Below are 25,236 nucleotides of genomic sequence, written 5' to 3' on the forward strand. Positions count from 1 at the left end.
AGCATCCACATATCAGAGAAAACATTTGGCCTTTGGTTCTTTGGGAATGGCTTATTTCACTTAGCATGATATTCTCCAGTTCCATCCATTTACCGGCAAATTTAATAATTTTACTCTTCTTTAAATCTGAGTAATATTCCATTGAGTATATATACCACATTTTCTTTATCCATTCATCTGTTGAAGGTCATCTAGGTTGGTTCCATAGTTTAGCTATCAATGCAATTCCTTGGTAAGAAAAATATACCTTCTTGAGGCCCTCAGAGACAGTTTATAATCAAATGAGAGATGCAAATTGGTGATTCCATGGCATGGATTACCAACATTCATTTAAATCTGTTTCCTGGTGGTGGTCATCTAAGTTGTTTCCAATTTTTGCTATTATGACAAATACTGCAATAGATTTCTCTGTGGAATGTAGTGTGTAGAGACTTGTGGCGATTATTTGTTTGGCTGTTCACCTCCACCACAGTATGTAAGGTCTCTAAGGGCAAAGACCACATATCTCTTGTCTTCCATTGTAGCCCTCATGCAGGGTACAGCACCTGGAATGTAGTAGTATTCAGTAAATACTGGTAAAATTTGCATTAACTAATATTACATCTATTTAGGAGGAGGAAAGAACCATGTTGTTTAGCCAATGATGGATTTCAAAGGAATTTTCTAAATCTTTAGTTTTAGGAATATATTTGTATTTCTTTTTTTCCCCCTCTCCCATTATACTGTTGTCAATTTTGTTGCTTTTCGAAGGACTGAACAATCAGAAGGTGTATTTTTATTATTATTGGCATCTGATTTAAGTCTTTAGTGGTTTTTAGCTTGGGTCCAAAATTAGTTCTTGACTTTCCTTTGTGTCTTTGACAGTTATATTTGAGGTTTTGCTCTTGTCTTTCCCCCACCCCCACAGTGCCCACCAAGCTATTATGAGAACAAGTCGGTTAAAAGAAGAACTGGAGGAACTGAAAATTAGTATGAATGCTTCAGAAGAGGAGAAGGCCTTAATTTTAGTCCAGAAAAAACAATTAGTAAGTCATCAAGTACTGTGAGATTGGTACATAGTTTACATAACTGAAGTTTAAGAGGGTTTGTTTTGGGGCAAAAAAAAAAAAAGACAATAATTTGATAAATGGATTGGTGAAAACTTAGAAAAGTTATAGGCAAGTAGGATTAAAAATTACTTTTCTTTTCAATCAAGATTAAATTTTATAAGTGTTTATTATATTCCTAATGGGTTATAAAGATCTAGATAATCTCTAGATTATTTAGAATGTCTCCCGAGTCTGATGGGCAGTTCATAAATATCTGATGCAAAAACAAAACAAAACAAAACAAAAAACGGTTGAATTAAAAAAAAAATTCTGCCAAACTTTCAGCTTTTTCTTAGTTCTCTCAGGACTTCCAGGTTAATGAGAAACTTCATAGGTCCTTCCTTCCACTAAATAAGCACAGTCCTGAAATTTCAGAGCAAGAAATCATTCAGACCAAGCTTTAGCTCAGATACCAGAGAAATGATCATTTTTACTGAGAATTTTAGCATTGGTAATAATCTTCAAAATCCTGATAAATTCTAGCATTACTGATGATGGTGAAGGCAGCTGAAAGTCACTCAGACTAATTGGTTCTTTAGATATTTGTCAAAAAGCAGTTTTTAGAGTCTGTAAGTCATTGGGAGGCTTGGTTTCCAGGCTGGGTCAACACTTTGACCTCTCACAACATGCACTGCTTCATTTAGCTTAGCTCTTGTTCTAGTAGGAAGATGTGAGGACCAGACTCACTGGGTATTATTTCCTTTGTGACTGAGAGTCTGAGAGCCTTATAGGGAAGACTCAGTATGGGACCACAGGGGATCTCCAAACTAGAGGCAACATGGGGAAATGGTCAAGAGCCCCCTGGGGAGTGAGACTGCCTGTGTTCAAGCCCCAACTCCGTGTGACTCTAGGCAAGCCATTGAACTACTCTAAGCCTCAGGGTCCCCCTAGATACACAGAGATGACTATCCTACCTACACTAGGACTAGGAGAGATAAATAAGCTTAACACATGTGTCATAATATCCTTTTCTTCTTAGGTTTCATTAACGTTAACTACTGTTGGTAAAAGTGCAGAGTCCTAGATATACAATCCTAATTCTTTGCATTCTGTAGTGTTTTGTAATTTTGAAAGGATTTTTACTATTTTACCTCATTGGTAATCACAGAAATTCTGTGAGATAGAAAAAGAAGTTGCTATATCTTCATATCTTTTAAAAATGAACTAAATTGATAAAGTCCAGGTACGTCTCGATTCCTCAGTTAATTGTGTAATAAATGGTATAAAATTGAACTCCAGTCTTCTGATGCCAACAACATGGTATGTGTTCCTATAGTCTTTTGTCAGTGAAATTCTAGCCTGAGATGTTTTTATCTTGTTATAAAAGCAATACTCGTTCATTTTATTCTTATAAATAAAGAAATGCATATTAACAAGAAATAAAATTCCACAAAGTCCTTACCTTAACCCACCCACAAGATTTACTGTTAACATTTTATAAATATCCTGTCCTGGAATAGTTTTTCTTCTGATGCTTCTGATTTTGAGACTGTTAATTATAGAAGTTTCTGATGTTCACATGTTGTGGTAACATTGAGTCTGGGAATATCTATAGCTTCAGAGAGAAAGCTGAAACTCGTTGTGGTTTCAAGGTGCAGTTTAACTAGTTGTGTTGGCAGCTATCTATCATAAAAGAATGGTGCTAATGTAGAAAGGAAAGAAGCCAGGTTGTTCCTTTTTTAGTTTTTTATCTTTTTCTCCTTAACTACTATTCCTGTGAATTAGGGAGAAGAGTAACTACTTTCAGTTCCTCAAGAAACTGCAAGCCAAGGCTTGACCCCCATATTGAAAATATTTTTAGACTGTACTCAATTGTGACATGAATACCACATTTAAATTTAAAGTTGATAAAGGAAAAGAATGTTAATGCCCTTAGAGGTAAGTATGTGGAACTTTCATAAAATTCTTAAATATTCTAATTTTTCTTTTCAGGAGACAGAAAACCAGGCTCTGATTCTTAAGATTAAGATTCTACAGGAAGAGGTGTGTTGAAATCATTAAACACAGGCTTAGGTAAACATATGGAAATCATATGATCATGGGTTAACACCACGAGTTAAATAAAGAATCATGTGGCTTCAGGTCCCTCTGGGCCCAAAAGTAGGGTGATGTGTCGTATTATAAGTAGAGAAAAGTAGAAGGATTTTCATGTCAGGGCAGAGGTGTCTTATTGCATTTGCAAATGTCCATGGAAAAGTGGGATTTAAGAAATTCAGATTAAAGGTAGAATTAAATGAGCTGATCTTAAAAACCCAAATCAAGAAGGAAAGCATGTAGTTTTCTAAAAATATTCTATTACCTTGAATGAGGTAGAAAGATTCTTGAGTCTTACATCTAGATCTTAAATTCATTGAAAACACCACCTTGGGAAAACTGTTTTTTTCTGGACTAAAAATATTTATTCCACAGAGTTGTTTTGGAGATTAAGATAATTGATATGAAGCCATTTTTTAATAATGCATATTATATAATCTCTGGAAAAAGTATAATTCTTTGCAATGTATTTTTAAGCAAAGAGTTAAAGCATTGAAATAATAAAACACTAGTGAATTTCTATTTTAGAGGGAAAAGTTCCCTGTAGATATCTTTTGAATATCAAGTATTGTGTAAAATTTTGTTTGTTTCAGTTTTATATGAGGCTATCAAGCACTTATTAAGCCATGATGACTGGTCTAGAGAGTAAAAATACAAGTCATGCGGATATTAAACAAATTCATAATAGATTATAAAAGAATAATTAAACTGTAAAGAATCCTATATCACATTTAGAATTGTTACACCTGTGAGACCAGACATTTCTGAAACTAGTCCTTTCCAGTTAACTCCTAATGTAAGAGTTTTATCTTCTTGTACCTAAATGAGTGACAACATTGAAGAATTGTACGAAACTAGTTTAAAATTGAAGTGGAAAATTTAAACCTCTTCATCATGAGGTAGTTTTGCAACTGTTGATGTATAGTAGCATAGTCATACAAATAACCCTGCCAATCAAGATTCCTTTAGGAGACAAAAATTTGTGACAATGTGAAGAATAATGGCAAAAATGGTTTGAATAGTGGCCCAGATTCTTTCACCATATAGTTATTGGGAGTCTTCTGTGTGTAGGTTTCATTCAAAATGCTGAGTATGCAGACTTAGCAAAAAAGCTCATGTAGAACTTGTGTCTTTAATGGCAATTATTGCTATGGAGAAAAGAAAGGCAAACAGAATTGAGAGAAAGGGGAGTACAATTTAAATTACGTGTTCCGGAAAAGCAGCATTGCAAAATTAAGGCTTTGGTTAAAAACTGGAAAGGAGGCTTACCTGTGAAAGCATTCCAGGCAGAGGAAGCAGCACACTTTCCAGGTTTTGCAGCTGCAGCCTGCCTGCTGTTTTAGAGGGCATCAAGGCCAGTGTGTTTGGAGCAGAGTGAAGAGTGGCAAGAGACGTGGGCTGAGAGCTGCAGGTAGCCAGATGCACAGGGCCTTACGCAGGTACTGTAAGGACTCTTTTTTTATTATTTTATTATATTTTTTAAAACACAGAGATGGCAGATATTGGAGGGTTTTGAGTAAATGAATAATATAATCTAGTTTGTTTTAAGAAGATAATTCTCATTGCTGGGTCTATAACCTACTGTAGTGGAGCCAATAAAAAAGCCAGCAAACTAATTAGGAAGCTTGAAGTGATCCAGTCAAGACTAGTGGGGGCTTTGATTGAAGCAGTAATAGTGGTGTGGGACACAATTGTTCAAATCAGGAAATGCTGTGTAATGCAGCCAAAGATATTTATTGTATGTGCAGGAAATATGGAAACTGTCTCCTGATTATTTATAATGTCTCAGTGAAATACAAAAGAAAATCATTCCCTGAAAGGGAGGTTGCTGGAGGAGGTATTGGAAGTTTTAGGAAAGGGAAGGGATAAAATAGCCTGGGGGTTGGATTTTTTTTTTTTTTAGAGGACCATATAGTAATATCTTTAGGTTTTGCCATCTGCGGGCCTTTGTGCATTACTTACCTCTGCCTGTGTACTGTGAAAGCAGCTATAGTGAATGTGTGAACAAATGGGCATAGCTGTGCTCTAATTTACAGAGAAGTGATCATCCAGGTTTGGCCTTTGGAGCATGAGAGGTGGCCATCATTTGCCAACTCTTGATTTTGGCAATGGTGGTGTGAATATACCAGGGTTATATGATTTTATCATCAGAAGACATGGATACTAAAGGTCATGAACTTGTGACCAGCCTATTGACTCATTCTTTCACCATACTTACTGGAAAGTAGTTGACCTGGGGTGAATGGCAAGCTCTTTTAATACTGAGACCCAAGAGGTGAGCAAGGGAACTGAGCATGTGGAAAGTAGGGATTATAATTATTGACTGTAGAAGAATTTAAGTTGGGTAAAGAGGTTCTAAATTCATGGAAAGTTTGAAGGATAATGAAAAGGCGGTAAGATCCATGGATAGCAGGTTCCAGTGGGGAAGGTTTGTTAGCGCTGGAAGAGGTAATCTGGAAAGCCAAGAGGTGGTGATTGAAAAGTGAGATGCTTGCAGTCAAACATCACAAGGTCATGGTTAACTGGCAATAACAAATTTGAAGCTATGACTGTGAGAGCAAGTGGCTGAGGTAGAGTGGGGGATAGAAATGCATATATCCACGATGGTTGTGTTCAAAGGATCATGCTGTCTCTAGAGCATATCAACTTTTGTGTCTCAGTTTAAGATGGATTACAATGCTAATGGTGAAAATACCACTTGCTAAAAGTCACTGACTGTGAGACTTTTATTTTCCTTGGTGCCAAATCTAAGAATACCCTCTTCTTTTATATTAGAATATTAAGAACATTATAGATATGGATAAACTGGAAAAGAAGATTGAGGAATTATCTAAAATTGAGACAGAGCATCAAGTAAGCACTTCTCAAATACTGGTAAAAATTTTCTTCTGTCAAATCAATATTATTCTATGCCAGTGTATTTGACTCAATGACACAATAACCTGTGGTTATAATTCTGAAATTTGCACTCCTTGGAATGTCTGAATTATTTATATAAAAGGCAGTTTCTTTTTCTCATTTTTTGGTAACAGCTGTTACATAATTCATCTGCCACAAAAGTCATCCACTTGAAGTATACATATCAGTGGTTTTTAGTATATTCAGAATTGTATAACCATAAGCAAAATTAAGCTTAAAGCATTTCATCACCCCAAAATAAACCTTTTTTTTATAGTTATTTCGGTCCTAGGCAACCACTAAATCTATTTTCTGTCTCTCTAGATTTGTCTGTTCTGGACATTTCATATATAAATGGAATCATACAATGTATGTTCTTTTATGATTGGCTTCTTTCACTTAGTATAATGTTTTCAGAGTTCATCCATATTATCAGTATTCCATATGTCAAGTACTCTATTTTTATTGTTGAATAATATTTTATTGTATGGATATACCATATTTTGTTTGTATGTTCATCAGTTAATGGACATTTGACCCATTTCTATTTTGGTACTATTATGAGAATTTGTGTATATGTTTATTGACCTATATTTTCACTTCTCCTTATTATTTACCTGGGAGTTGAATTACTGGATCATGTGGTGATTCTTTAAGTTTTTTTTTCTTTTTTTGTACTGGGGATTGAACTTGGGGGCATTCAACCCCTGAGCAACTTCCCCAGCCTTATTTTGTATTTTATTTAGAGCCAGAGTCTCACTGAGTTGCTTTAACATCTCACTTTTGCTAAGGCTGGCTTTGAATTCAACATCCTCCTGCCTCAGCCTCCTGAGCTGCTGAGATTAAGGTGTGCACCGCCACAACCAGCTATGTTTAGCCTTTGTAGTAGCTGCCAGACCATTTTCCAAAGTGTCTTCACCATTATACATTTCACCAGCAGTGTATGAGGATGCACACTTCTCTGCCTTCTTGCCAACACTTGCTATTTATCTTTTTAAGTATAGTGCAATTTCTAATTTAATAGCTTCCGATTTTTAAAATCCTTAAGTCAGGGAAAATTTCAGATATTATATATTCTTAATGCGGAAAATGAGAAATAGGAAAAATTGCTCCCTGATTAAGAAACTGTACCTTACAAAAATATCTTATATCTGTAAAGTCTGTTTAGTACATACTTTTGTTATCTACCATATATTCTTATCAGGAAATGGAAGGAACCTATCAACAAATTCATTAATATATGTCATCATCATCTCAGTGGTTTATTTGAACAGTATTTTTCATTGTTTGAAATGATATTTCTTATATATGTGTCATTTTCAAGTTTTCTCTTCTCTGTGTGTGTACATGCAGAGGCATATATTATAGCTGTTATAATTTAGACATTAAAATTAATTCTACACTAGGAACGGCTACTTTGAAATTGCAACTGTGATAAACAGTAGAAAGAGCCAAAGACATGGGTTCAGATCCTGTCTTTTCTACTTAAAAGCTTTATAATGTTAAGCAAATCGTTGACCTCCTTGTCTCAAGTTGCTCACCTGTTAAATGGATATGAAATCTCTACCTACTTTACAAGTTTTGTTTTTGTTTTAATTTGGAGGATTTTGTGAAAATACTGTTAGAACTATAACGAGAAATCCAACGTGTATAATTAGGATGGTGATTCTGCTTCTGGCTTTGCCAGTTATTTTTCTAGGCTCTTAATTTAGTTTATATGTATTTGTCAATTCCATTATATTTAGAAGTGTATGCTAACAAGTTTGCTTTTGGTTTTAAGAAATTGATGTATTCTTGATATTCACTTTGCTAAAAGGAATCTTGGAACATTTTAAAATTGTTTTTAAAAGAAGACTTTTCTATATGTTCTCATGAAATCTGTTTATGTCCTATCTAGATTTTCATTTTCACAAAAAAGTAAATACTTTTTACATCCTCTCGTGTGGAACAGAGGGAAGGGCACGTCTCTGAAGCTTGGACTCACATTCTGGGCTCAGCTTTGCCACTGATGGTGGCCTTGGTCTGAATAATGCTGAGCTTTGGCTTCCTCACTGTTGAAGTGAGGACAGTGACCTCTGCCTTTAGGGTTATAAGGCTGGATATGAAATTTTGTTATAAAGTGAAAAATACATGCTTCAGAAACATGTCTGCCTTACTGGAATGATTTTATGGCACTGTCCTTTTACAAAACAATGTCCCAATGGCCTTCCCTAAATTTGTTTCTTTTCAGATGCAATTGCACACGTACGAATATATGTTGCTTAATAAAGATGCAACTATGCAGAAGGTTGGTATTATCCCTTCCTTTTGAGAATCCTGTGGGATTGACTAGCTTTCTCCAAATTGTGAGGAAAATGGTCATTTTTATAACTTCACCCCTAGGAAAAATCTGATTTTGTTATTATGGTCCTAAGATTTTTCTGAAAATACTTCACAAAAATGTGTTTGGGAAGAATGGTGGCTTTTTATCTTGCAATATCAGTAATGTTAATTGAGGTATTACTTGAACTGGAGAAAGTTGGATGACTTAGTAATTTATTGGTCACTTTCATGTAAAGATTTTCTTTAATGGCATCATAATCATTACAATTAAGAATTGCCTTTTGGGATTTGATTTCACTGAACCACAAACAGAACATAATGACACTTATTAGATAAAGTTGCCTTATTGTCCCTCCACTTATATGTTTTTTAATCCCAAACATTGATTGGTTCTGTTTTCAAATAGCAAGATTGATAGAAGATATCATGATGATTGGGTCTTTACTATTTTTTGGCTTGCATTGATGATCTAATAAATATGATTTGGTGGACTCACCCCCGCCCCCCGCTTTTTTTGTTTTGCTATTAATTCACTTTCTATTTCTCAGAAGAATTTAAGCATAGAAGAGCTGAAGTTGACCATCACAGAGTATAGAAGTGTGATAGAGGTATGCCATAATTTCACAACTTGCAAAGCAGAGCTGTTAAATATAAGTTCCCACTAGAGCAACATAAACAGCCTAACATTTCTGCTTCCAGAATTTACAAGGTGATAAAAATAAACTGGCTCAAGAGTTAGAGCACTTGCAGCAGGAACTTGTCCTGTAAGTAGGATCCACCCTCACCAGCCTTCTGTCTTGTGCCATGGTCCCCTGACCTGCATGCAGTGCTTTGTCACGCCCCACTTTGTTCTTCAGCACCTCTGTATGCTCTCTTTACCTTTCTCCATGGGAGCTCCTTCATCAGTTTTCTGTGACCCTTCCTGACTTCAGTCAATTTGGATTGCTATAAGAAAACACCACGGACTGGGTGTCTTTAGTAGCAAATGCTCATTTCTCATGGTTCTGAAGGCTGGAAGTCTAAGATTAGGGTGCCATCAGGGTTGGTTCTAGTGAGGGCTTTTCCTTCTTGTATCTTCACGTGGAGTAAAGAGAGCTAAATAATTCTCTGGCATCTTACAAGGGCACTGATCCCATTCATAAATACTTTACCCCCATGATACTAGTACCTCCCAAAGGCTCCACCTCCAAATACCAGGGGGCAAGCACGGCAAATTGTTCTTACCTCTTTCCTGACACACATTATTCCCTGTTATAACCATTGTTTCTGAAGTGTGCAATATGCTGCTCCAGGATGCACAGGCACTCAGATTATAAACAAACACCAGTAAAGCTAGTGAGTGAGTGCACACACCTATGGTATGTGAATGGCAGTGAGAAAGGGGCATTGCCCACACAAAAGGCAAAGGCGTCAACTCTGCCTAGCTCTAGCTAATTTGTTTTATCAAGGCTATATGAACCCTGTGTGCCCACATCTTGTGATTGTGGAAGGAAAGCCAGAAATCTAGATGTTTTAGTGACATTTTATGTTTTAAGTGCTGGTTTCAGTACTTAACTGTGGCCCACTTGTTTGGGACCTCTTGGAGTCACTAGCCTTCAGTTCCTGGAGTATAGATCTCTCTTCTCTCTCCACCTTGAGCCCCTTGTACAGTCCTTGACCACCATGGGCACTTATTGGTGATAAATGAGCCCTGTTTTGGTGACTGCAAACATAATGTTGGAGGCAACTGACTGGACCACTTTTGTTTTTTCTAAGAAATGGGATCCAGCTGAATGTCAGTGGAGAGCACAATGGGGTGGTCTCTGAAAGAGAAAAATCTTTACATTGTGAGCTCATTCTAGCTCAGTCTGCAGAGGTAAGTCATTCTAATCAGAGGGAGATTAGGTAAGCTATGTAGCTTACTATTAAGTGACTGTCCAAGAATATTTGGAACATATCTGTTGAGAGTTATAGAATTCAAGTCTAAAACCTTTTAGCCTGGGGGAAAGAACCATTTCTAAGTAATGGCCTAAGTTCAGGAGGCTAGCCCAGGTTTTTGGATGTGTGTGTTCAGTGAATCAGGACTTTAGAAATCTTTATATTCTCAGTCTTTTCAAGATCATCTACCTGCCCTGATCTCTAGCCTAGGATCATAAATGTAACAGTAGAATCCATGAAGTATTTTTTTTTTCACATTTTCTAAAGCCCTTAAAGTATGTGTATATACCAAACACTAAGATGTCCAGAAGTGATACCAATTTCTTTGCTCTAATTGAACCAACCACTTTTTAAAATTTTTTTTTAAGCTTTATAGTTATACATGGTAGTTAGGTTTGTTTTGACAAAATCCTACAGTCATAGAATTTGATTTTAATCACTGTCCCTACTACTCCCTCCCCCATTCTCCTCCTTGTACTCCTGATCTTCCTTTAGCTCATTTATTTATATTGGATAGGTACTTTCTACATAATACCACAGGGAATTTTGCCTTTATGTATATTTATAAATGCACATAGCATGATTTTGTTAATTTTATTCCATATATTCTCCCCTTTCCTGTCTCCCCTTCTCCCCCTCAGTCTCCTATTCCACTGGTCTTCCCTCTATCCTTAATGATAACTTATCCACCCCCAACACCACCCCATACATTTTTTCCCTTACTTTGCTCTAGCTTCCACACATGAGAGAAAACGTTTAACCCTTGATTTTTCTGAGTCTATGGCTTATTTCATTTAGTTGGATATTCTCCATTTCCATCCATTTACTGGCAAATGCCATACATACACCACATTTTCTTAATCCATTCATCTATTGACAGGCATCTGGTATGATTGTATAACTTGGTTATGGAGAATGGAGCTGCTATAAACATTGATGTAGCTGTATCACTGTAGTGCTGATCATAGTTCTTTTGGATAAATACCAAGGATTGGGATAGATGGGTCATATGGTGGTTCCAATCCTAGGTTTTTGAGGAAGCTCTATGATGCTTTCCAGAGTATACCAGCTCCATTTTATGGTATCAATTATTACATTATGAACAGGAACTAGAATTTTTATGTGTTCTAGTTAATTTAAAATGGTAAAATTAATTATTTAAATTTTTTTCTTTGTTAGACCCAGTTCTTTACAACATGGGAAGAAACACTCAAAAGCCTTCTTGGATCTGAAAGTGTTGCTGCTCTCCTAGATGTTTAGTCCTTTTATTTTCCAGTTCTGTGCTTGTTATGTTAGGAAATGCTTTATTTAGCCAATTGCTTTCTTTTCTCTGCTTTAGTCTCTCCCTGTTTGGACAATGGCTGTGTCAGAATGTCCCTCTGTTGACAGCTGTGATATGACCTTGAAAGCAGAGGGAGAATGTCTTTGGGGCAAATGCTGTTTGAATTGTTCCTGCCAAGGATGCAAGGGCAACATATGCTGCCTTCATCCAAAGCCGTCTCAACAGCCCTGCAGGTTCTGCTGAGAGCTGTGTTTTTGTGACATTCTGTTTCAAATACTCATCATTTCACTGTACTTTTGAAACCAAGCCAAACTGCCAGACTGAATGAAACTGTGGCAAATCTGCCATGGCTGTGTGTTTCTTATCCCTTGTCCTCTGAGATAATAATGATGTCAAGATGCCAGCCCATAAAGTTCTATACTTCCCAACAGGAGGTTGTCAGCTGGCAAAATCCTGGCTGAGGTTTACTCCCTGATGAGTTAGGAAGCTTGCCTTCTTACTGGAATCTGGAAATTAGAGTCCTTGACACTTTCCAACAGACAGCAAAAAGAAGGCTAAATATGTTGTTGTCATATATCTTAAATGTGGCTGAGATGGGCTTTGGGAGCATGGGGAACATGCGTGCTTTGTGAAACACCATCTGAGCATGCCTGCTATGAATGCGGGGGTGGGGTGGGGGGGGGAGACAAAAGAAACCAACCTAATTTCAAAGGGGTTAATTTCATATTCTTCCCACTTTGACTCTATGAATTATTTACCTTTCTCTATTTCTGTATTAAAATTGATGCCATAAGTTTCAACCACCAACACATAAATGTTACAAGAACACAGCTCTCAGCAGAACATCTAGGCTGTTCATGAATGAGCTTTCCTTTCAAAAAAATAAATATTCAGGTACAGGTATTTTAGAAAGAAAATGTCCACATTCTTTTTAGGATGCAGGAGGATTTCACAAGACTGTTTAGAACTATTTTATGACAATTACATTGACCTTTAAGTATCATTCTCATAAAATAAAAATAATATTTTTTATTAGGATAACAGTTGTGGGTATTTTGCTAATTGTTTCAGAATAATGAAACTGAGTGGCAGTGCAGTGTACCCAGCCTGTCGGCTCTGGACACAGTGATAGACCAAGGAATGCTGCTGGTCCTAACAGAGGCTGAACAAAAGGGTGTGGAGTTCGAGGCTGCACTTCAGAAGCTGGTATTTGTGGCATAGTGTGTCATGACATTTCACTCTAGCTAGGAATATCTGCAGATTAGTTACCTACAGTGCATTTGCTGGATCTACATGTACAGTTGTTTCAGAACAATTGTGTGCTGTTGAGATCCAGCTTAACCCTATGATGAGAAGATACTCAAACTTTCCTGAAGTTGATCTTTTAATTCTGGGTCAGTCAAGACTAACAAAGTGATCTTGGGTATGATGTCATGAGCTTGTTTATCCTGCGGGTTCATTTTTAACACTGAAGGGCTGAAGACAAGGCACCTGTTAGACAGTTTCCTTCTCTTCATTTCCTTTTCATTAATGGCCCATATATCTCCAATTTGATCCCCCCTCTCCCCACTGGGAATTCTAAATGGTTGGAAAAGTCAAGTAACATCTTCATCTTTGTATTTCTAGTCCTTTTCAACAGAGCCTGCCTATTAGAGGTAGTGTATAGTTTGATGGAGGATAAAAATCAACAAAAATGATTGACTCTGTTTGAAAGGAGAAAGAAAATGAACAGGATTTGTTCTGGAAAATGATCTGCTCGTACTTACTCAGTATATACAGTGCACCAAAAGAGTTAGTATGTACCCATAGCCACCTCTTCAGATAAAGGGAACTCACTGGGGAACGTTCCCTAAGAAGGTTACTCTAACTAGTGTCTTCCTAAATTACCTATATGGTAGAACTTTGGTCTAAAATAATTCTTTTTGTTAGAATTTTTTTAGTAATTTTAGATGGACACAATACCTTTATTTTATTTATTTATCTATTTATTTTGATGTGGTGCTGAGGAATAAACCCAGTGCCTCATACTTACGAGGCAAGGGCTCTGCCACTGAGCCACGATCGCAGTCCTAAATTAATTCTTACTGTGTGATAGACGTATGTGCCTTTGACCTTAATTCCTAGTTGAAGATGTGGAATTCTTTTTCTGCCCCCAAGCAAGAAGAAGTCTCTGACATTGGAACCTTCCTTCACAGCTCCCTGCTGTGGGTAACTAATCCAGAAATTACTGCAAAAGAAAAGTGGGCAAAGCAGCTTGCTGTAAGTGTTCTGTAATTTTTTTCCTGGTTTTTCTTCTGCTATGGAAATTCAGGTAATACTTATGTACAGTAACAACAGTACCATTTTCTAAGACTCTATTGTGGACTTCTGCCATCTTAGTTTAATGAGTGTGAATATGTGGGTGAGTGGGAGGGTTAAGATGAATGTGTGAGCAGGAGTGTAAGGATATGTGAAGTATGGTGGAAAGAGAAGGAATAAATAAGACAACTTAATGAAAAAATGTTTTGTTTTTTTTTTGTTTCTTCCAGAGAACTGGTTAGTCTAAGCCTGGCTTTTACCTTGGCCTATGAAAATTCTCTTTCTTTTGTAGAATGATTATTGTATAAAAGAATCTTCTTCCTGATTCTCCAACTACTTTACTTTCTCAGGAAGTAGCAGAATAGTTGAAAAATGGGAACATCTTAGTTAGCTATTCCCAGCTTTATTAGAAAGGAAGCACATAAGAAGAAATCTCTGTATCTCCACTTCTTTATTTATTTATTTAGTTGTAGATGGACACAGTACCTTTGTTTATTTAATTTGTTTATGTGTGCTGGGGATCGAACCCAGTGCCTCACACATGCTCTTTCACTGAGTTACAACCCCAGCCCCTGTAGCTCTACTTCTTGATACCAGACTACTTCCTAGCATTCATCAACCCCCTACTAAGTTAAGTTTAAAAAAGTAAACTCTGGAATATTATTTTCAAATCCTTTTCCAAATTAACCTTTTTAAAAAGTTGCTTCTGAATACAATAATCAGCAAATACTGATTTTTTTATTGCATTACTTTATCCCACTATGTTCTAGAACAATCATGATGATTGGTGGAATGGTCAAAAAAATCTACTTAACAAAAAGAAAGTAAAACTTAGGTTTTAACCACCGGACAGGCACTTTATACATATTGTTAAATCAAGATAATCAACTAATAAATCACCTCTGAGCAATTGAGAATTTCGTTGTACTTTTGGGGTCCAATAGTTGTGAATGGCATAGAGATGGGAATGTCCATAGAATTTTATATTTCATTTGTTTAATAGTAGAATATTGGAGTTTGTTTTGTGACTTTTCTTATAGGAATTCAAACACATTATGGAAGAGAAGCTAAATCTTTGCATATTTATGCTGAAAAGCTTGAGAAATCACAAAGAATCTCTTGATAAAGTATTTGTCAAATTAATAGAGACTTTGAAGAAATTCAGGCTGGACTATTTTTATTTCAGAAAAGAATTTCTTTCCAGGTGATGATCATTTTTATATAAGAAACCCATGCTTTATGTACATGACATGATGATGATTTGGATTTAGCCCTTTGCAAGTTGTATTCCTTGATTTCAAACAACACTTTTTCAGACATTCTGTTTGATCTTGAGTTGGGAAGTAGTATGAAATTGACCAGTATTTTTCAATTGCAAATGATAAACTTGAAATCTGTAGAAAACCAGTATGATAGATTATTTTTCTGTAGAGAAAGAATTTGGAATTATGGAGTATAGAAATTTGTTAACCAGAAGGAGTCATGGACAGCTTTTAATAATCTTATTTTTACAGAAGACTGGGGCATAAAGAGGTAAGGTGAACTGATCAAATCCTGGGTTACTAACAGAAAGTTAGAACTTGAAGGCAGCCTGTGGACTCCTTCCTTATTGGGCTGTGTTCCACTCTGGTTTACAATGCGTTGCATTGGGTACTACTCAACAAAATTTCAGTTACATGAAGTCATAGGGAATAGAGAATAATAAATGAAAATAACTTGCTTTCTTATCCTTCCTCTAATCTCAACAGTTATGATTATGGGGAAATTCTTGACATTTTACACCCTGTAAACCACATACGAAACAAAGACAGTGATTATATCTTTTGTTGACCACGATACAGTTGCTAAGACCTAGCACACTTAGCATTCACTTGATAAATGTTTTCTGAAAGTATAAAAGGACATGGGTTTATGTTGCACTTGAGCAAAGTAAAAAGCGTAGGTAGAGGTTAAAATAAGCTTAAAGAAAATAATGTCAGAGAGTGGCAAACAGAGGAAAGTAGATACCAGAGAGGTTACTAGCAGAAGGAACTCTTGTGAAAAAGATCTGCTTTTCCCCGAAGAGCAGGGAGCCCAGACTTCCCCATGGTGGTAAGAGATGTGGGTTAAGTGGACATGTAGCTTCCTTCCCAGATGCCATCTCCATTAAAAAAGGAGCATTAAAATTCCACTTGGAAACAAAGAGCTATTTGGAAAGAGGCCTGTACTATGGTCTTCTCTGAGTGAGTGCATCTCTATGCCATCCTCTATACACATAACAGTCTGGTTTAATCATGGTAGATTCATCTGTCCAGACATGACTGGACTGGACATAGTGCTAAAATTTGACAGCTATTTATCTCTAGATATTATTAACTTGCCCCAAGTCACTCAGCTGGGATTAAGCAAGGGCTGGCATTCAGACCTGAGTATCTGACTTCAAAACCTATGTTCTTTCAACTGTTAATCTTCCACTGTTGCCTTTTTAAAATCTGCTACAATATTCATTAAACATATTCTGGGAATTTAGCAGTTCGGAGAATACTCCCTACCTGCACAAAGGTAGTTGTAGCCCATGCCATGCCTTCTGGACACAGTTGTAAACAGAACTGCATAGAGCTCAACTTGAAATAATTTGGCTGAATTTTAATTATGGATAAGAAACATAAAGTACTTTGTGGGGATGAGAGAGAAGTCTTTTTAAATGAGCGAGGGAATATTGATTTTAAAGGTTGATTTCCACCCCCCACCCCCCAAGGGCTATTGAGGAAGAGAAAGCTTCCATTTTGCAGTGAGACACATAGGTTCCAGTGTTGAGAGATGAAGGGAATTGAGTGAATCTGGAGAGGCAGTGGGAGGAAAACCTGCTCTCAGAGGGCTTGGTGAGGAAAGCAAGTTGTAATCCGTACAGCAGCCATCTGAATGTGTGCTGGAAGCCTGCCCTTTGCTAGGCTGCTGCTGCCCCCACTCTCCTCCCCTAGGTGCCAGAAAATTGTAGGAAATAAGACAGAAATTTCTGCCTCCATGAAACTGACATGTAGTAAGGGAACACAAATAATAAACATATAATTATAATAATGCCAGAAATCGGCAAATGATGTGAAGACAATTAAAGCAAGATAAGACAGAATGTTGGGGCAGGAAGACCTATATTTAGAAGGAATGGCTGGTCATGTTCCCTCAGAGAGCTGAGTGATATGCGTATGAGAGCTGTGGGACGCTCCAGTAGTGTCCTCAGCCTGGAGACAGCTGGTGCAGAGACCCTAAGGTTGGAAGAGCTTGGTGTGCTTGAGCAGCAGCCAGAAGTCTGCCCTGCAAAGTAGTGGCAGGAGATGGGCTCAGAGGTTTAATCAGGGGTCAGGGCACAGGCAGAATCGTAGCTCATATTTATGAATCGGGAGTTTATTCTGAATGTGGTAGGAAGCCATTCATGAGTGGACAAGACAACTGTTTTCTGAAAGATCTGCCAGGTGGAGAATTGTCTTTAGAGTACAGAGGGAGAGCAGGAAGAAGTTGTTTTGTTTTTCAACAAAACATCACCATTTAGAGATCCTGAAAAATCAGTATGCTTGATTGTGACCCAATTTTTTCTCTTTGTGGTTAAAAAAAAAAAAAGTTTCAGAATGCATTGCATCCAGTAAGAGAAAGTAGAGTTGAATAAAATTCTTATTTCAGCAATGTATGTATATGTGTTGAAAGGTAAGATACTTACTGAGTCATGATCAAAAACAGCCACAGAGTTAGAGAAGAAAAAAGCCACAGAATGAGCCGTAGAGGCATTGTAATAGCCCAGGTGAGGTGTGTAGTGTGAGCCAGCTCAATACTGTGAAGGTAGTAAGAGATCACTGGATGAAAACTATATCTGAGGGCAGGTCAGATCTAATGTACTGGTAGAATAGATGTGGGGGGATACAAGAAATAGCAGAGTCATCCTGGACATAGAAGTTTGGGGTCTGAAAACTGCATAAATGGTATGCTATTTAGATGGCAAAGTCTGGGATGAACAGAATTGGTAGAGGTTGGTATAGAAATCAAGATTTAGCTTAGTACATGTTATTAAGGAGAGATGTTAGATTTAAAAACATGCTCAAAGCTAATATATATATACACCTCTTAACACGATAATGAAAATTTCTTTGGGAGAAAAAAATTTCAAAGATTCGACATCTGTTGAATATCTTTAACAGATGGTACCATCTAATTTTTTTTGAAAAGCTATTTCAAATACTGTTATGGTTCATAAAACCCATTATGTCATTGTCTTATAGGCTGAAATATTAGTGATTGAAAATATTAATATTATTAAATATGCATTTCTGATGGTTCATAAAGTCCTTCTGCTTTGTCTTGCAACATGAAGGACTTTAGGCTATTCCTGGAAAAGAAAAAAGTACCTAAAACTGACATCTTAAACAAATCAACCCAGAGAGGTGATATCAGAAAGATGATGAATAGGAAGCCATGGACCCTCCTCTTCCTCAAGGACATACTGATTCATAACCATAATACATGGACAAATTCCCTTTCTAAGAAACCCAGAAATGAATGAGAGTCTCCAGCACCCTGGGCTAGAATGAAACCAGCCACATCAAAACCGGTAGGAAAATTCTAGACAGCCTCACCTTAATACCATTGCCACACAGAATCATGATTGGAAGGAAACCTCCAAGCTCTCGGCTCTCTCTGGGGAAGGAGAGAGTAAGACCACATATTCAACACTCCACTATCCAGGGCTTCTGTCTCACCTGTCTCAGAGTACTGATGGGACCTGGAATACTTGAGATGCCTGGGTAATGGTGCACTGAAATTAAATAGGCTGTTAAAACTAGCCTTGTGGGCACTTTCCAGAGTCCCTTATCCCCAGCTCAGTGCAAAGCAATCAGGCATAAAGTCCCCAGATCCCAACTACTCCCTGAAAGTAGAAGGATAAGAGAGTCGGACCACCCATCCAGTGTTTTGGGGTTTGGGGAAGCTAGAACAGAAGACTGTCTTTTGACTTGTCTGCCTCAGAGTACTGAAGGAATCCATTATATTCTAAATGTCTGGGGGCTGCCAATAACTGAAACAGTGGTCTGGACTAGTTATGAATGTTTGAGATGCCCCAGGACCTTTACCTGTACCGACTAAGAGTTTTCTCTTGTAGAGAGCTGGTTATTCTAAGGTATAGATAGATAAAAACATGATTTATCAGACAGAAAATAATGAAGATGCTAAATGAGGACAGGAGAATAAGGCATGAACAAAGTGAGAATTTTAATGAAGGATAGAAAATATAAAAAAGTACAGATCTTAGCATTAAAAAATACAATAAGTGAACTGAAAAAAAAATTGCTAGAGGTTTTCAATAGCATACTAGATCAAGTCAAAGAAAAGATTGGTAAACTAGAATACAGGTTATTGAAAATTATCCAGTCAGAGGAGTAAAAAGTAAAAAGAATGGCAGAGTGAACAAAGCTTATGGAATGCCAGCAAGCAGAATGATACGTGCATTTTGGAATCCCAGAGGAAATGAGAGAAACACTCCCTTGGTTTTTATCTATACCTTAGAGTGTAGGCCTCATATAAGAGAAAGCAAAGATTATTCAAAGAAATAATATCCAGAATACTTCCTAGACATGAGGAAGGAAGTGGACATCCAGATCTAAGGGGCCTTATGGACAGCCAATAAGATAAGCTCAAATCCATATCCATACACATGATCAGATTGCTAAAAGTCAAAGATAGAACGTTAAAAACATCAAGATAAAAAGGGACTCATTACATAAGCCTATTAGATTTCTCAGCAGAAATCTTGCCAGAAAGGTCTAGGATGATATATTCAGAGTGTTAAAAGTACAAGAAAACTATACCCAGCAAATCTGTCCTTAAAAATGAGGAAGAGACAGACTTTCCCAGGCAGACAAAAGCTGAGGCTGAGGCAGGAGTGTCACAAGTTTGAGATCAGCCTTGGCAACTTAGTGAGACCCTGTCTCAAAAGGTAGGGGAGTGACGGGATATGGCTCAGTGGTTAAGCAATCCTCAGTATCAAAAAAAAAAAAAAAAGTACAAGTAACTTAACTATAAAAATGTTAATGAGTACATAATATAAAAAGATATAAATTGTGATCAGTTATGAAAATGTGTAGAGAGAAGGAAAAGTCTAGTGTATGTGATTGAAAATACTATGTAGCTGTAAGATTTTATGTAAGTCTCATACAACAAAAAATACTTATAGAAGATATACACAAAAAAGGAGAAAGCAATCTAATTAACAGAATTCAAAGGAAGACAATAAGAGGAAGAGAGGGTCAAAAGAATTATAAGACATGTTGAAAATAAATAACAAAGTGGTGACATGGTAATAAGTCCTTTCCTATCAATAATTAAATGCAAGCGAATATCCACAAAAAAATGTGACAGAATTTTTTAAAAATGTGACTTAGATGTTATCAGACTCAATTTAGATTTAAGGGCACCCATAGGCTGAGAGTGCAAGGGTGAAAAATATTGCATGCAAATGGTAAAAGAACAGGGATGATTCTACTTACATTAGGCAAAATAGATTAAGTAAAATCTGTCACTGGAGACAAGGATGTTATATAATGATAAAAGGTCAATTCATCAGGAAGGTATAATCATAAATGTCTATGCACCCAACATCAGAGCACCTGGCAGAACTGACAGGAGAAATAGAATAGACAGCAATACAATAACAGTAGGAGACTTCAGTCCTCCACTTTCAATAATAAGTAGAACACTCACAGAAACAATCAGGAAATGTCACACTTGAACAATGTTAGAGATCAAATGGACCTAACAGACAGACAGAAAATTCCACCCAATTGCCACAGAATATCCTTTCTTCTCATGTGCACATTGAATGTTCTCCAGGATGGATCATGCAGTAGGCCACTAAACAAGTATTAACAAATTTAAGAAGTTTTGAAATTGTACTATTTCTTTTTCAAAAATAGAATGAGATTAGAAATCTAAAGCAGAAGGAGACCTAGAATATTCACAAATGTGGAAATTTAACAACGTAGTCCTGAACAACCAATGGGTTAATGAAGAAATCAAAAGGGAAGTTAGAAAATATCTTCAGACAAATGAAAACAAAGAGTATGCAAAAACCTTGGGGTTGCAGCTAAAGCAATGTTAAGGGAAATTTATAGAAATAAGCACATGAAAAAAGGTCTCAAGTAACCTAAATTTTATACCTCAGCAAATTAGAAAAAGATCAACTTAAGTGCAAAGTTAGAATTAAGGGAATAATAAAGATTATAGCAGAAATAAGAAAGCAACAAAACCAAGAATTGGATTTTTGAAAAGAGAAAAAAGCCTGTCAAATCTTTAGCTATAGTAAGAAAAAAAGATTCAGATGCAGAAATAGGAGGTGATATAACTTAAGCCATGGGAATACAAAGAATCATAAAAAAAATTCTATGCCAACACACTGGATAAGTTAAAAGAAAACTAATAAATTCATAAAACATGCCATCTACTGAGACAGAATTAGATAAGTCTGAATAGACCTACAACTAGTAAGAAGAATGAACTGGAGATGTAGCTCAGTGGCAGAGCACTGCCTTTAGCCATCACGCCCTGTGCTCAATCTCCAGTACCATTAAAAAAAAACAGTAATCATACACCTCAAGAGATAAAAGCCCAGGTAGAGATTTTACCAAACATTAATGATTGAATGCCAGTGTTTCTGAAACTCTTAACTAATGTTGCCTTAAAAAAAAAAAAAGCATTTTATGAGGCCAGCGTTACCCTGATACCAAAGCCAAACAAACACATGTTAAGATCACCCCAGACCAATTCCTTTTTTTTTTTAAGTTGTTGATGGATCTTTATTTTATTATATGTGGTGCTGAGAATTGAACCCAGTGCCTCACACATGCTAGGCAAGCACTCTACCACTGAGCCACAACCAGCTCTCAGGCCAATATTCTTGATGAATTATAAGCAAACCAAATTCAACACTACCAAGCGGGCTTTATCCCTGGGGTGTGAGGATGGTTCAACACATACAAATCAATCCATGTGGCATACTGTGTTGATCAAATGAAGCATGTCACACAATCATCTCTATAGGTGCAGAAAAAGCATTTGACAAAACTGTCTTTCATGCAAACACAGAAAATTAGGAATTGAAGGAAACTAACCCAACATAAAAGTCAGGTATACAAAACCCTCAGCTAAGATTTAACAGTGAAAAACATTTTCTCTAATATCAGAAACAAGGCAATGATGCCCACTTTCATCACTTCTATTCAGCATTGTACTAGAAGTTTTAGAACATTTAAAACAAAAGGCATGAAAATCCAAAAAGGAAGACTGTGAGATTATCTGTAGTTGACCTGATCTTATATGTAGAAAATTCTAATGATTCCACAAAAAATCCTGCTAGAGTAAATTCAATAAAATTTCAGGATATAAAATCAACATACAAAAATCAAATTCTCTATGTTAATAGTGAGCTATCTGAAAGAAAACTTACCATTACATCAGAAAGAATAAAATATTTAGGAATAAATTTAAATAAGGAGGTGGAAGACTTACGTATGGAAAACCATAAACATTGATGAAAGAAATTAAAGACAAATCAATGGAAATATGTTTATGGATTGGAAGACTTCACATTTCTAAAATTCCGAATAGCCAAAGAAATTTATAGATTTAGTGCAATTACCAGCAAAAAAATCCCAATGATACTTTTTATAGAAATAGAAAAAACAATTCTAAAATTCATATGGAACTGCAAAGGACCCTAAAATGTGTAAAAAATCTTGAGAAGAGGAACAAAGATAGGAGCATGATCCTTCCCCATTTCAAAATCTATTACAAAGTTACAGTGGTTAGACTAGTATGGCACTGGCATGAAGATGCAGAGACCAGAGAATAAAACAGCCTAGAAATAAATCCAGATATATTTGAGTGCAAAGAATACACAACAGGGAAAGGATATTTTCTTCAACAAATAACATTGGGAATATTGTATATCTGCAGGAAGAATGAAATCAGTCAATTTAGACCTGTGGTCTGGAGCTGAAAGGTTCTATAAGAAAGTGTGTGGGGGGGGAGCTTCATGACATTGATCATGGCAAAATTTCTTGGATAGGACACCAGAAGCCTAGGCAACAACAGACAAAATGAACATGTGGGATTTCAGCAGATGGAAACTTTTCTGTAAAGAGACAGTCTACAGTTAACAAGCTGTATATCTCATGAGGGCTTAACATCCAAAATATATAAGAAACTCAACTATGTAGCAAAAATAATTTTTAAAACATTGATTTTTTAAAAAATGAGCTTGAGTAGACATTTCTCCAAAGAAGACATGCAAACAGCCAACAGGTATGTGAAGAGATAGTCAATGTTACTAATCATTCAGGAAATGCAAATAAAATCCACAATTGGATATCATCTCACACCCATAGATGGCTATTATAAACAAAAAAGTTGCCTTTTGAAGATATGGAGAAACCCTTGTACACTCTTGGGAATTTAAAATGGCATAGGCACTATGAAAAAAGTGCCTCAAAATACTAAAAACAGAACCAGCATATGATCAGCAACCCCACTCCTTGATATTTACCCAAAAGAACTAAAGTAAGGATGTTGGAGAGAGATTTGCATTTGCATGCTCATTGCAGCCCTACTCATGACAACCTAGGCGTCTGTTAGTAGATGAATGAATGAAGAATGTACCAAGGAATATTATCCAACCTTGCCAAAGAAGAGAATTCTGCCTCATCTGGCAATAACTGTGAACCTGGAAAACTTTTGCTAAGTGAAATAAATTAGTCACAGGACAAACATTGCATTATTCCACTTATACAAGCTATCTGAAATAGTTGAACCTGTAGAAACAGAAGAATGGTAGTTGCCAGAGCTTGGAGGGAGGGAATAGGGGAGTTGCTATTCAACAGGTATAAAATTTCAGCTACACAAAATGAATATGGTTTAGAGACCTGTACAACATTAGGCCTACTTAATGATATTGTGTATTTGCTGTGTATTTATTGAGTATTCTTACTACAGTTAGAAAAACAAAACCACCACTGCCTATAAGCTATTGGAGAATGCTTAGTAGAAAGTGTGTGGCAATTTAAATCATTTTAGTTGTTGATGTTTAGGTGTTTGTGAGCCATAATGGCAAATTATTTTGTGAGACCTTTCTTGTCTTTGGTGTGGTCCTTCTTGTAACCACGGCTGGGTTCTTACCAATGTAGAATGGGACTAAGGTCCTTATTCAAGACACTTTGTTTCCAGATAAGCATCGATGTGTTGCCATGTGGCACAGATTAAACAATCACATTGACTAATAGAGAACAGACGCATTAGTATATATTTTGGGGATTAGTATTGGATCCAAATGAGGGGTGAGAATAATTCCAAGATTTGTAGTAGGGTAGAAGTGGCGAAGGGCTACAGAAGGGATAACTGCAGCAGAAATGTTCACAGCCAGCTTCATCCACATTTGGGGTGGACTTCCTGTGCCAGTGGCACCTGTGTATACCATGATTGACAGCCCTTAAGGAGAAAGCATAGGGTCATGAAACAAAGCTCTCTTTGGTTTCCTTTCCCTCCCTCACTTCTTTCTTCCCTTTTCTGTAAAGGCTAAAGTCTGACTGTGAAGTATAAGTATTGCACCTGTCACCCTGACCTCATTGTAGAGCCATCTTCTCAGCAGGCCACAAAGGCTAAGTGCTCTGAACATAGTTTGTGGGGAACTCAATGTCCTCAACTGTAAAGGCAAGGCTAGGTGATCAATACACTAGGCTTAAACATCTGTATTTGTGAAGGACTGCTATGTATGTAAAAACCGTCATTTTTGCCTCTGATCTCTGAGGAGTTATGAGTTTGAATTTGTTGGTTTCCCAGAGTGACTCTCAGTTGAAATGTCACTGACAGCTTGTGGTTTGGACTTTTTTTCTTTTTCTTTTTTTTTTTAAACTCCAGTCAGAAACAACTAGGAGCCATCAAACAGCTGCAAGAAGATGCTGTCAACCAGGAAGTCATCCTCAGGCAGAAGCTCCAGGAAGCTAGCCAACGTCTGGAGGATGCAGAGGAGCAGGTAGGGTGGACCTGAGTACATTAGATTCAGGGGGTGAGTCTCCTCAGATGTCCTTAAGACCATGAAGTAAAAATGAAGGAGGAACAAAGAAAAAAAAAAAAAAGAGGAACTGTGAAGATAAGTCCCTAGTGACTGGCAGCAAGCGGAGGAAGTAAGGGGGGAGTTGTAAAAGAGGAGGTGTCAACAGTCTGATGATGAAAGAGGGGACTTTGCAGAAGGAGGCAACTTGACATATCAGGACTTCTACCACTGTAGAAATAGCTTGAGCACACCAAGCCCAGGCAAACAGCAACGGCAGAAGTGGAGAGGACGCTTATCACTTCCCTGAGAAGAAAAGCACATTTTCAGTTTCATGC

The 25,236-nt window shown here is 36.9% G+C and overlaps 1 protein-coding gene across 1 annotated transcript in view; it reads left to right on the plus strand.

Annotated features, from left to right (window-relative positions):
* Nucleotides 1–25,236, plus strand: part of Irag2 (inositol 1,4,5-triphosphate receptor associated 2) — a 111,844-nt gene that overhangs the window by 36,043 nt on the left and 50,565 nt on the right. Inside the window, exons 6-16 of the mRNA XM_048787189.1 lie at nucleotides 908–1,025; nucleotides 3,021–3,071; nucleotides 5,898–5,975; nucleotides 8,251–8,307; nucleotides 8,891–8,950; nucleotides 9,042–9,106; nucleotides 10,098–10,197; nucleotides 12,613–12,747; nucleotides 13,699–13,800; nucleotides 14,880–15,043; nucleotides 24,766–24,880. Of these exons, the coding sequence (XP_048643146.1) occupies nucleotides 908–1,025; nucleotides 3,021–3,071; nucleotides 5,898–5,975; nucleotides 8,251–8,307; nucleotides 8,891–8,950; nucleotides 9,042–9,106; nucleotides 10,098–10,197; nucleotides 12,613–12,747; nucleotides 13,699–13,800; nucleotides 14,880–15,043; nucleotides 24,766–24,880 (1,045 nt within the window). The remainder of the gene's footprint in view (nucleotides 1–907; nucleotides 1,026–3,020; nucleotides 3,072–5,897; nucleotides 5,976–8,250; nucleotides 8,308–8,890; nucleotides 8,951–9,041; nucleotides 9,107–10,097; nucleotides 10,198–12,612; nucleotides 12,748–13,698; nucleotides 13,801–14,879; nucleotides 15,044–24,765; nucleotides 24,881–25,236) is intronic.

The sequence above is a fragment of the Marmota marmota genome, unplaced genomic scaffold (assembly GCF_001458135.2).
Source record: "Marmota marmota marmota unplaced genomic scaffold, marMar, whole genome shotgun sequence".
Taxonomy (NCBI): domain Eukaryota; kingdom Metazoa; phylum Chordata; class Mammalia; order Rodentia; family Sciuridae; genus Marmota; species Marmota marmota.